At 37.1% G+C, this 12,029-nt stretch overlaps 1 protein-coding gene across 8 annotated transcripts in view; it reads left to right on the plus strand.

Moving 5' to 3' along the window:
- Window positions 1-12,029, plus strand: part of IWS1 (interacts with SUPT6H, CTD assembly factor 1) — a 50,763-nt gene that overhangs the window by 1,459 nt on the left and 37,275 nt on the right. For 6 of the 8 annotated variants that reach the window (XR_015255145.1, XR_015255144.1, XR_015255146.1 and 3 more), the window contains exon 2: window positions 890-1,008. Coding sequence is in view for 5 of the 8 variants with exons in the window: in XM_086718321.1 (XP_086574447.1) it covers window positions 890-1,008 (119 nt within the window). In the remaining 3 variants the exon portion in view is untranslated. The remainder of the gene's footprint in view (window positions 1-889; window positions 1,009-12,029) is intronic. The other 2 variants (XM_086718322.1, XM_025912345.2) reach the window with 1 other exon arrangement.

Below are 12,029 nucleotides of genomic sequence, written 5' to 3' on the forward strand. Positions count from 1 at the left end.
CACACTCTCACTAGTGTAGCATAATTGTTCGTTACATTTCAGATTTATTGTTTGTAATTTGACTGTAAATATTCTTTACTCCTTAGACAAGTAGAGTAGCTCATTAGTATGATAGTGATTTCATTCTTATACAACTTTTTTGGTTTTCCTGTAGTTGACTGTTTCATTTTTAAAGTTTTGTTTATTTTTATTAAACTTCTAACCGAGTCTTCCCATATTCTCCAACAGCCCTAAATCCCTCTCACAATACAATTTTACTTTGTTTTTAAAGTATTGGGTAAAGGTAGGTAGCAACTCATTTTTACCATTTTGCAATAGCACAGTGTATGCGTTACCTTAAGGAGTTTATACTGTTTCTGTACTGGAGTTCCTTGTGCTCTTCATTCATAAATAAATATTTACTGTACTGTACCAGGCAGTGTTCTGGGCTCCAGGGATTCAGCAGTGAACCAAAATCCTTGCTCTTTTGGCCCTTTCATTCAAGTGAGGAAAGACCCACATTAAACAAAATAACTTGGTAAGTCGTGTAGTACATTAGAAGGTGGTAAGTAAGGGCTGTGGAGAGAATAGAGTCAGTTTTTAACATAAAGTTGAAATAGTCAAAGAGCACACTGTTATTTAGAGGTTGTTGATTTGGCCCTTAGTGATGTTTCTTCAGCCTCACGTTTCTTTTATGACGTATTTTCTGCTGCCACATGCGTCACAATACACGTTCTGATGGTGTTTATGTAAGCATTATACTTTTGCTTTGTTCTCAACATTAGTCTCATTAGTTATGCTTCGTCAGTGGTAACCTTTGCTCTTACTTTACTCTTGATGCATTGTGTTCATTTCGGTTGTAGATGTTCTCCATCTTACACCTTAAGTGGGTTTTTGTTTTATTTTTAAGCAGATGATGGTGGCGCTACCCCAGTACAGGATGAACGGGATTCAGGGTCAGACGTTGAGGATGATGTAAATGAGCAACACTCTGGATCAGACACTGGAAGTGTAGAACGTCATTCAGAGGTATTGGCTAAACAACATCTTTGGGGAGGCTTTTCCCTTGCATTCTGTGAGACATGTTTTATTTAGGAGTTGTAGAGCTCCTGTCACGTGGTATAGGCTTCAAACCCTGGGAGTAAAGGGTTTTAAATTAATAGAGAACTGCTTTAAAAATAAACAGGGATAGTCTGGTTTGGTAGGAAATCACAGGGAAATAATTTCTGATTGGATCCCCTTTCAGATATTAGGCAGTTTTCAAATGTGCATATTGATTCAGAAAATGAGCCAGGGCCTTTGATATTTGACTAGGCCTCCCCATTCCCAAAATGATGTCTTAGGGGGGCAGTGAGCATTTACAAGCTGAAGAGATGCCAGTTGAAATAGAAAGTTAATGGGGTTTTCATCACCTATTGGGATTTGACTTTCTCAATCTGAACTTTTCCAGCATAGAATGCATTTGACAAGCAAATATAATTTAAAAAGCTGTTTTTGCATAATACAGAGTTGTATTGGATCTTACATGTAGCATTTCAATATATTTGGCCTAATAAATATTTTTAAAACTATTTAATTTTCTTCCCTGGTTATACAGTCTGTACTATACAGTGTTAATAAAGTTGAGACAGTTTACAATAAGTTTGTTATAAGTTTTTGTTAAACACAAACTGAAACTCATGGGAATGATAAGATGACCAAATTTTTTTTTTTTAAGGAGTTCATTTGGCATATATTTTGCTTGATTACAGAAGAATGGAAAATTGTCCAGTTTTGAGATTGTATTATTGATTCTGTCCTTTAATAATGTCATTAGTGTATTTATATATCTAACAAATATTTATTGAGCACCCATTATGTGTCAGGCTCTTTTGACCTACCTGGGACTAAATGAGGTCTCATCATCACCAAAATGCTTCTCTTCTTAGATTTATTTTTCAGTAGGGGGAGAAAGACATTAAACAGTATTCATTTTGGGGGCACCTGGGTGGCTCAGTTGGTTAAGCATCTGACTCTTGATTTTGGCTCAGGTCATGATCTCATGGTTCATGGGATCGTGCCCTATGTCAAAGCTCCGTGCTGACAGTGCAGAGCCTGCTTGGGATTCTCTCTCTGCCCCTTGCCTTGTGTGTGCATGTGTGCTCTCTCTCTTTCAAAATAAAAACTTTAAACAGTATTCATTTTTTAAAAATGTGCAGTTTGTTAAGAGATGATAAGTGCTGTGGAGAAAGAAGAATGTTAGAGCAAGGTGAAGGGTGCCAGAATAGAAGGCAGGTTTTGTTGTTAAATAGGGAGGTACATGTAAGCCTTATTAAGAAAGTGACTTTCAGATCAAGGCGTGAAGGGTGGTAAAGGAATATCCACATGGCTGTGTAGAGGAACACACACACACACACACACAGCATTCCAGGCAAAGACCCTAAGGTGTGAATGTGCTTGATGTCTTCAAGGAACACCAAGGAGCCAGAGGGGCGGGGTAAGTAGGGGGCACTCAAGATGAGAGGCTAAATGGACTGGGAGAAAGGCTTATCTTTTAGTTATGTTTAGTTTTTTAGTGGTTATGATGCCCCTCAGTTTTTTGTATGCTCCTACGCATTTAGACTAAATTCTAATAATGTATTGATTGATATGTAGAAACTACTTGATAATGTAAACGTTGTTACAGTTTATTTAGTGTGTAGCTTCTCATTAAGGTTTCCACTTTGGAAACTAGCATGAGAAGATTGGCTCATGGCTTCGTGCTTTAGTTATAAATGTAATGTAGGCTTACCTTTAAGCATCTTCAACTACTTTTTTGTAATCAACTGGATTCTAAATAAATGTGCATGTTAAAAATTTGGGAACTATATTAAAGCTTAAAGAAGATCCTGAGACAAAAGGAAAAATCGGGGGCTCCTGGGTGGCTCAGCTGGTTAAGCACCCGACTTTGGCTCAGGTCATGATCTCATGGTTCATGGGTTTGCGCCCTGCATCAGGCTCTGCACTGACAGCTCAGCCTGGAGCCTGCTTTGGATTCTGTGTCCCTCTCTTTTCTCTCTGCCCCTCTCCCACTTGTCCTCTCTTGCTCTCTCTCTGAAAAATAAACAAACATTAAAAAAAAATAAAGGAAAAATCAGTAATACTTACCCTATTTTAAAAATCTTGGTATTTTGTTCATTTTGGTTTTTTCTGCATCCTCTGATCTTGAAAACTATCACTTGTCTTTTTTTAAAAACCACTTATTGAGATAAATTTACATACCATACAGTTCACCCATTCAAAATATGCAATTCAAGGGTCTTTAGTATATTCACAGTAGTGCAGCCATCACCGTAGTCCATTTTAGAGTATTTTTATCACTTGAAAATGAAACCCTATAGCTGTTACCTGCTTATCACTCCCTGCCCCCATTCTTCCCTGCTCTGGACATTTCATATGAATGAAAATATATAATATGCAGTCTTTTGTGATTGGCTCTTTTACTAAACATGGTATTTTCAAGGTTTGTTGTAAACCATATATGTTGGGTATATGTATATAGCATATCCATATATATATATATACATATACACACATATATATATATATATATAGTAGCATGTATTGGTACTTTTTGTGATAACATTCCCTTATATAGATAAACCACATTTGTTTATCCATTTGTCAGTTGGTGGACATTTAAGTTTTTACCTTTTGGCTATTAGGTGAAGTGCTTCTGTAAACATTTATGTAGAAGTTTTTGTGTGGACATATGTTATTTCTCTTGGGTATGTTCCTAGGAGTGGAATTACTGGGCCATATGGTAATTTTATTCTCAGTTGAAGAACCCCTCAAGCTGTTTTCCAGGTTGGCTGCACCATTTTACATTCCCACCAGTAGTGTATGAAGGTTCTGATTTCTCTGTATCCTTACCAACTCTTGTTATTACCTGACTCCTTGCTAATAGACATCTTAGTGGATATGCAGTATTATCTCATTGTGGTTTTAATTTGCATTTCTCTGAAGAGTAATGATGTTCAGTGTGTATGTAGGTGGATCTTCTTGGAGAAATGTCCATTCAGATCCCTCATTCATTTTTTAGTTGAGCAATTTTTCTTCTTACTGAGCTGTAAGAGTTCTTTAAATAGTATGGATACAGTCCCTTATTAGGTGACTGATATGCAGATATTTTTTCCTGTTACGTGAGTTACCTTTTCACTTTAGTGTGCTTTCACACACAAAAGTTTCTTATTTTAATGAAGTTCAATTTATGGGTTTTTTTTTCCTTGTATTGCTTGTGTTTTTAGTGGCATGTCTAAACATTCTTTGCCAAATCCAAGGTCATGAAGATTTACCCCTATGTTTTAAGAGTTTTATAACTTTAGCTCTTACAGATCTTTGGTTGATTTTGAGTTAATTTTTGTATATTCTATGAGGTAAGGGTCAGGTTCCATTCTTTTGCATGTGGATGTCTAGTTGTCTCAGCACTATTTGTTGAAGAGAATTTTCTTTCCTCATTGAATGGTCTTGGTGCCCTTGTCAAAAATCAGTTGGCTATAGGGGCTCCTGGGTGGCTCAGTTGGTTAAGCGTCCGACTTCGGCTCAGGTCATGATCTCGTGGTTTGTGAGTTTGAGCCCCATGTGGGGCTTGTGCTTGCAGCTTGGAGCCTGTAGCCTGCTTGCAATTCTGTGTCTCCCTCTCTTTCTGCCCCACCTCCACTCAGGCGCGCGCGCGCTCTCTCTCTCTCTCTCTCTCTCTCTCTCTCTCTCTCTCTCAAATAAACATTTAAAAAAAAAAATTAGTTGGCCATGGATGTAAGGGTTTATTTCTGGATCTCCAGTTCTAATTCATTCATATCTGTGTCTGTACTTACACCAATACCATAGTACCTTGAGTAAGTTTTGAAATCAAGGAGTGTGAATGCTACTTTGTTCTTTTCTAACATTTTATCTCTTCTGGGTCCCTTGCAATTACATATGTATTTTATTTAAAAAAATTTTTTTTATTAATGTTTATTTTTGAGAGAGAGAGAGAGGGAAACACCAAATCTGAAGCAAGCTCCAGGCTCTAAGCTGTCAGCACAGAGCCCAACGTGGGGCTTGAACCAACGGAACTGTTAGATCATGACCTGGGCCGAAGTTGGACACTTAACCGGCTGAGCCACCCAGGCTTCCCATTACATATGTATTTTAGAATCAGCTTGTCAATTTCTGCAGGGAAGGGAGCTGGGGTCCTATTAGGGATTGCATTGAGTTGATGGGTTTGGGTAGTGTTGTCATCTTGACAATGTAGATCCATGAATATAGGGTGTTTTAAATTTCAGTTTCTTTTGACACTGCATTGTAATTTTCAGTGTACAAATGTTGTGTGTCTTTTTAAAATTTATTCCTAAGTGTGTTATTCTCTTTAATTCTTGGTAAGTGGAATTGTTTTATTTTCATATTCAGATTGCTACCATTTTTCCTACTCTGATTGCATTGTGGTGTGAGAGCTACTCTGTATAATAATATCTATCTTTTTAAATTCATTGAGGTTTGTTTTGTGGCCTGGTGTATGGTTTGTCCTGGAGAATGTTTCATGTGCACTTGAGAAGAATGTACAATCTGTCTGATTCTACAGTGTGTCTCCTGTAGACAACATGTAGTTGGATCTTTTTTTAAATCCAGTTTCTATCTTTTGATTGGCTTGTTTAATCCGTTTACAATCTAATGTTTTTAAGGGAGTTGGAGTCTGCCATTTTACTGTGTTTTTTCTGTAGTCATGTCTTTTTTAACATATTTGTCATTCACATATTTATCTTTATTTTGGTGAGTACGTTTAAGTTCTACAATAGCAGATTTCAGTTACAGGATGGAGTCCTCAGTTACAGTCACCATGTTACGTGTTAGATCCCCAGATCTTATTCATCTTATAGCTGAAAGTTTGTATTCTTTTATCTCCCCATTCCACTTGCTCACTGAACCTTTGACAACTACTTTCCTACCTTGTTTCTCTGAGTATGACTTTTTTTTTTTTAAAGATTCCACATACAAGTGATACCATGCAATGATTATCTTTCTCTAACTTATTTTACTTAGCATAACACCTTCAAGGGCCACCTATGTTGTCACGAGTGGCAGTTTTTCCTTCTTTCCTGTGGCTGAATATCCCATGGTGTGTATATACATACGTATATAATATATATTTATATATATTTTCTTTATCCGTTCTTCTGTTTGTTTGAGAGCCACTAGTTAGTTGGGGAGGGCAGAAGGTGAGGCAAAGAGAATCTTCCACACTCAGTGCAGACCCCAATGCAGGGCTCAGTCTCACAACTGTGATATCAAGACCTGAGCCAAAATCAAGAGTCTGGATGGATGTTTAATCCACTGAGCCACCAGGTGCTCCGGTATCCATTTATCTGTTAATGGATACTTAGATGGTTTCCATATTTTGGCTCTAGTGAATAATGTAGCAGTAAATGTAGGAGTGCAGGTATCTCTTCAGTATCTTCTTTTCTTTCATTTCTTTTGGATATATGTCCAGAGGTGGGGTTGCTAGATCATGTGGTCTGTTTTTTGAGGAACCACCATACTGTTTCCCATAGTGGCTGCACCAACTTATGTTCCCACCAAGAATGTACATCCTTGCCAGCACTTGTTATATCTTGTCTTTTTATGACATTCATTGTAATAGGTGTGAGGTGATATATCATTGTGGTTTTGATGTACATTTCCTTAATGATTAGTGATATTGAGCTCCTCTTCATGAACTTGCTGACCATTTGTATGTCTTCTTTAGAAAAATATTCAGCTCTTCTGCCTATTTTTTAATTGGATTGGGTATTTTTTGCTGTCGAGTTGTGTCAGTTCTTTGTATATATCAGGTATGTGGTTTTTTATGTAGGCTCTATACCCAACAGGTAGCTTGAACTCAGCGACCCCAAGATAAAGAGTCGACACCAGGCACCTCTCAGATATATGTTTTGCATGTATTTTATTCAGTTCCTTAGGTTGTCTTTTCATTTTGTTGATAGTTTTTTTTTCTTATGCAGAAGCTTCTTAGTTTGATGTAGTCCCACTTGTTCATTGTTGCTCTTGGTGTCAAATCCAAAAAATCATCACAAAGGCTGATGTCACAGAGCCTATCCTCTATTTTTTTTCTAGGAGTTTTATGGTGTACAATCTTAAATTTAAGTCTTCAATCCATTTTAAATGGAAATTTATGTATGGTGAAAGATAGGGGTCCAGTTTTCCCAGGACCATTTATTTTAATTTTTTAAAAAATGTTTATTTCTTTATTTGGGAGTCGGGGGGGTGGGGGGAGAGGTGTGTGTGAGCAGGGGAGGGGCACAGAGAGGGGGAGAGAAAGAATACCAAACAGGCTCCAAACTGTCAGCACAGAGCCCAACGTAGGGCTCGATCTCATGAACCGAACCATGAGATCATGACCTGAGCCGAAATCAAGAGATGGACACTTAACCAACTGAGCCACCCAGGGGCCCATTCCAGTACCGTTTATTAAAGAGACTGTCATTTATTGGGTATTCTTGGTGTCTTTGTCATAAATTAATTGACCATGTATTTGTGGATTTATTGCTGGGCTCTCTTTTCTGTTCTGCTGATCTGTGTATCTTTTAATGCCAAAACCATACTGTTTGGATTATTGTAGCTTTGTAATACAGATTGAAGTCAGGGAGGGTGACACCTCCTGCCTTGTTTTTTCTCAAGATTGTTTTGCCTGTTTGGCTATTCTTTTGTTCCATATAAATTTTAGGATTGTTTGTTGTATTTCTGTGAAAAATGCCATTGCAATTTTGACAGAGATTGCATTGAGTCTGTAGATTGCTTTGGGTACTATGAGCATTTTAACACTATTAACTTTTCAAATTCATGAGCACAAATCTTTCCATTTTTGTCTTCAGTTTCTTTCATCAGTGTCTAATGGTACTCAGTGTTTGGGTCTTTCGTGTCTTGGGTTAAATTTATTCCTGGGTATTTTATTCATTTTGATGTATTATTAATGAGATTAGTTTTTATTTCTCCTTTTGAGGTTTTGTTGTTAGCGTACAGACATGCACCAGATTTTGTATATTGATTTTGTATCCTGCAGCTTCACTAAAATCGTTGACTAGTTTTAACAGTTTTTTGGTGGTCTTCTGTATATGTTATCTGCAAATGATGGCAGTTTTGCTTCTTCGTTTCTGATTTGGATGCTTTTATTTCTTTTTCTTACCTAATTACTGGGGCTAGGACTTGCACCACTTTGGAATAGAAGTGTCGAGAATGAGCATTCTTGTCCTGTTCCTGATCTTAGAAAAAATGCTTTCAGCTTTTCTCGTTGAGTAGGATGTCATCTGTGAGCCTGTTATATATGACCTTTATTATGTTGAGATATGTTCCCTCTTTACCAGTTTGTTGAGAGTTTTTATCATAAGTGGATGTTGGATTTTGTCAAATAGTTTTTCTGCAGCTACTGAGATGGCCATATGATTTTTAGTCTTCATTTTGTTAACATGGTGTAGTGTGTTGATTGATTTGTTGAACTATCCTTGCATGTCTGGAATAAATAACCATTTGGTCATGGTGTACTGTTGAATTTGGTTTACTCGTGTTTTGTTAAGGATCTTTGCACCTGTGTTCATCAGGAATATTGGCCAGTAATTTTCTTTTCTTGTAGTATCTTTGTCTGGTTTTGGTATCAGGGTAATGCTTGCCTCTTAAAATGAGTTTGGAAGTGTTCCCTCAACCTCCTCTTTTCCTTTTTAGAGGAGTTTGAGAAGGATTGGTATGTATTCCTATTTAAGTGTTTGATAGAATTCAGTTATGACTTACTAACATCTTTTTTGACTAGGTTCCTAAGAGGAATGTAAGCATCAGTGGAATTTTCATCAAGAATATTTGTTCTTTGTAGAGCACTTTGAAAACTCAGAATCTTCACCCACCTTTTGTGCTCTAGCAGATAGCAGAAAGGGGAAAGTTAAAAAAAAAATCTCTTTGAATAGTTAACACCAAAATCACAATTTTTTAATAAAGAAATATGAGTACAAATGTGACCTAGTTATAACTAGTTGCTAGTTCTGATTTTTGTTGTTTTACTTGAATATTCTCTTGGACAACATGAAATTAGCTTTGTGGCTTGTAGTCAGCTGGTTTCTGTTCCATGAAAAGTACATTGAAGGAAATGTGTATTTTAATATCCAGAAACCTACAGATTTCATCTGTGTAGAAAGGTAGAAGAGGGTCTCACACACAGAAATAGAATGTGGGACTATTGAAGAATTTTGGAAATGGAGCCTAGCTTCTCATTGCTTTCTAACTGTAGGCAAACCATAGTGGGCCCATATCCATCTACTGTTGAAGTTGGGGGACAGCCACATTAGCCAAGTCTCATGTTGAATTGAATAAAGATGGCAGTATGCTACTGTTTGGATCCTTCCACAGAGAAGTTGTGCTAATATGAGAAAAGCATTCCTATAGGGAGTACATCAGAGCAGCTAGAAGATTCTTTTTGGCCATTGCTGTACTTGTTTACCCTGTTTCTTACCAGTTCTTTAGATTCCATCTATACTTTCCTTTCCTTTCTTTGTGTTAGTTTCAGGCTTTGTCATTTAGTCTACCAAGCTAAGGAGAAACAAATTTTGTGTTGGTTCTTTCCTGTTAAGCAGTATTTTATGGGGTTTCTGTTTCATTTTGGTGAGTGTGAGTGTCTTGTGTATACTGAAAGTAAGAGATTTTTTTTTAAAAAATGGGTCTCCGATCTTAAGGTCAGTGTGTTATAAAGATAATTGTGTAAACATCATCTTTCATTGATGTAAAGGTAGAAGATGCTATGGGGGTATGAAGGAAAGAATAGCTAAGTAGCTCAGCCATTTCAGATGATCTGTTTGGGCTGAGTCTTGAAGGGTGAATATTTTGTAATTAAATAATCAGGTATTTTGATATGAATGGCTAGTAGCATTTATCGAGAGTTTAGAGGCACTGTGCTAACCACTTTTCATTCTTTTGATCCTCAAAACAGCTCTCTTAGTATAGATACCATCCTTAACTCCATCAGATTGAGAACACTGAGGCTTTGAGAAGTTAAGAAAATTCCCTAGAGGACGGAGTAGAAAATGGCCGAGCTAGGGTTTGGACCCCAGATCTTTCTGACTCTGGAGTCTGTGTTCTTAACTGTTTCGTTACGTGGCACACAGCCCATTCTGTCTAGAGAGGCTTCAGGAAGAGGCTGTTTTTGCCTGGTTTTGAGGTATCATAAGGACAAGGTGGGAGGGAAATATTCGAGGCAAGGGGAACAGTATTTGTAAAGACATGAAGGTAGCAGTAGTGAAATTAGTAGTTCCATGTGCCTGCAGTAGAATTTTAACATGCATTTACAATCACTGGGATTAGATGTCAAAATGCAGATTCTTTGACCTCTTCTTCAGACTTACTGGATTAATATCTGGAGGTGAGAAGCACAAAGATCTGTATGTTTTTCACCAAAGCTCCCTAAATGATTCTTACATACACTAAAGTTTGGGAACTGCTGGTGCAGTTGGTTGATGTTGGAGAGAGGGCAGAAGTGAGCCTGGGGAGGAAGGCAGTACTCGAGTAGGAGTTTGCTTCATCATTATGAACTTTTAAGCTTTGTGTACAATTTGCTTTTTCCACTTGTCATGAGGAGTGCTTTTGTTGATTATCTGATTCTAAGGTCAACCATCTTTTGACAGACAAAGGACACTGGTATATAGTTACATTTTATTATAATGCTAGCTGTAAAATTGGAGTTTTCTCAAAGTCAAAGCCTTGAAGCACTCCAGGAGCTACACTGTTAATCAACAGCATTGTGTAATTTTGTTGCCGGATTTCTTAGTTTCTTTCACACACTAATAAAGGTGATATGTATTGACAAATTCCCAAGATGGGGACTTCAGATGTATCTTCTGGAACTAAGAGCCAGTGAAACATGGTTTTGAAAATCTGTAGAAATTTCCTCATGATATTTTACTGTGTGACTTGGTGTTGGAATGTTTTACCAATTTATATTGGTAGTTTAGTATGCATGTTCAACAGTTTTATTTGACTCTTCCAATGGATAAGAAAGAAACAAGTATCCTCAGTTTAGTTCTTTACAAGGATTTCTATTTAACGTTTATATACTTTGAAATTTACAAATTGATATTTGCTTTATGGCAGTTTTATCATTTACTTTGTAATTTTAAAACGTTAATCATCTCTGTGCACGCGTATTGGAGTATTGTGGCCTCGGTCCATAAGGAGTGTGGTTACTATTTGTATGCTGAGACAAACGACCACATCATTCATTATGGGTAATTATTTGGATCTACAGTGTGAACGATTGTAAGCAGGAGGTATGAGGTATTATAGACATTTCTAAAGCTTCTGAGAAACCTCAGAGTGGTCAGTTTCCCTGGCAATTAGCAATTAGGGAATTTTTTAAATTATTAAGAACATGGCATTTAAATGGCAGTTTCTACTATTGATTTGTTATATTCATACCTGACTTTTAAAGAACTGTATTTTGGATTTTTGAAATTTGCAACTTACACTAATTGTTGAAACCAGTCTAAAAATATTGAGTATTGTCTTGATGACTTTTAAGCATAATTGTATCATTTCTAATGGATTCTTTTCCTAAATCCTGTGATGTCATTGCCTAAGTGAATTCTCTAACTTGAGTCTGTCGACTAGCACTTTCTTACTGCAGTAATTTCTCACTTTTTTGTCTTCACCATGTTACATATAATGAATAGACACCCAGTTTTTATGAAACTCCTCAAAAATTGATGAGAATTCATGTTTCACAAACCTTTATGTATGTAATGTCCTTGTCATGGTTGCTTGTTTTAGAATGTATACACCGTGTGTCTAGAAATCCAGGGTAGAGTGCAGCAGGTAAGTTTGAGGATGACTGTCCAGTTCATGGTATCTCTTCCCTCTCTGGCATCGGCTCCCAATACTGTGTCCCTGCTGTGGCTGTAACCCAGTGAACACTGAGTCACAACATCTGATGTTGCCATGGCCAATTGGATCATCTGTCCTGGGAGGTTAAAATTTAGAGCCCAGACACAGAAGTTTGGCATGGTTAGAGTGAATCATGGTATTGATTG

Source organism: Puma concolor, chromosome C1 (genome assembly GCF_028749965.1).
Source record: "Puma concolor isolate L17-30 chromosome C1, mPumCon1.1.hap2, whole genome shotgun sequence".
NCBI lineage: Eukaryota > Metazoa > Chordata > Mammalia > Carnivora > Felidae > Puma > Puma concolor.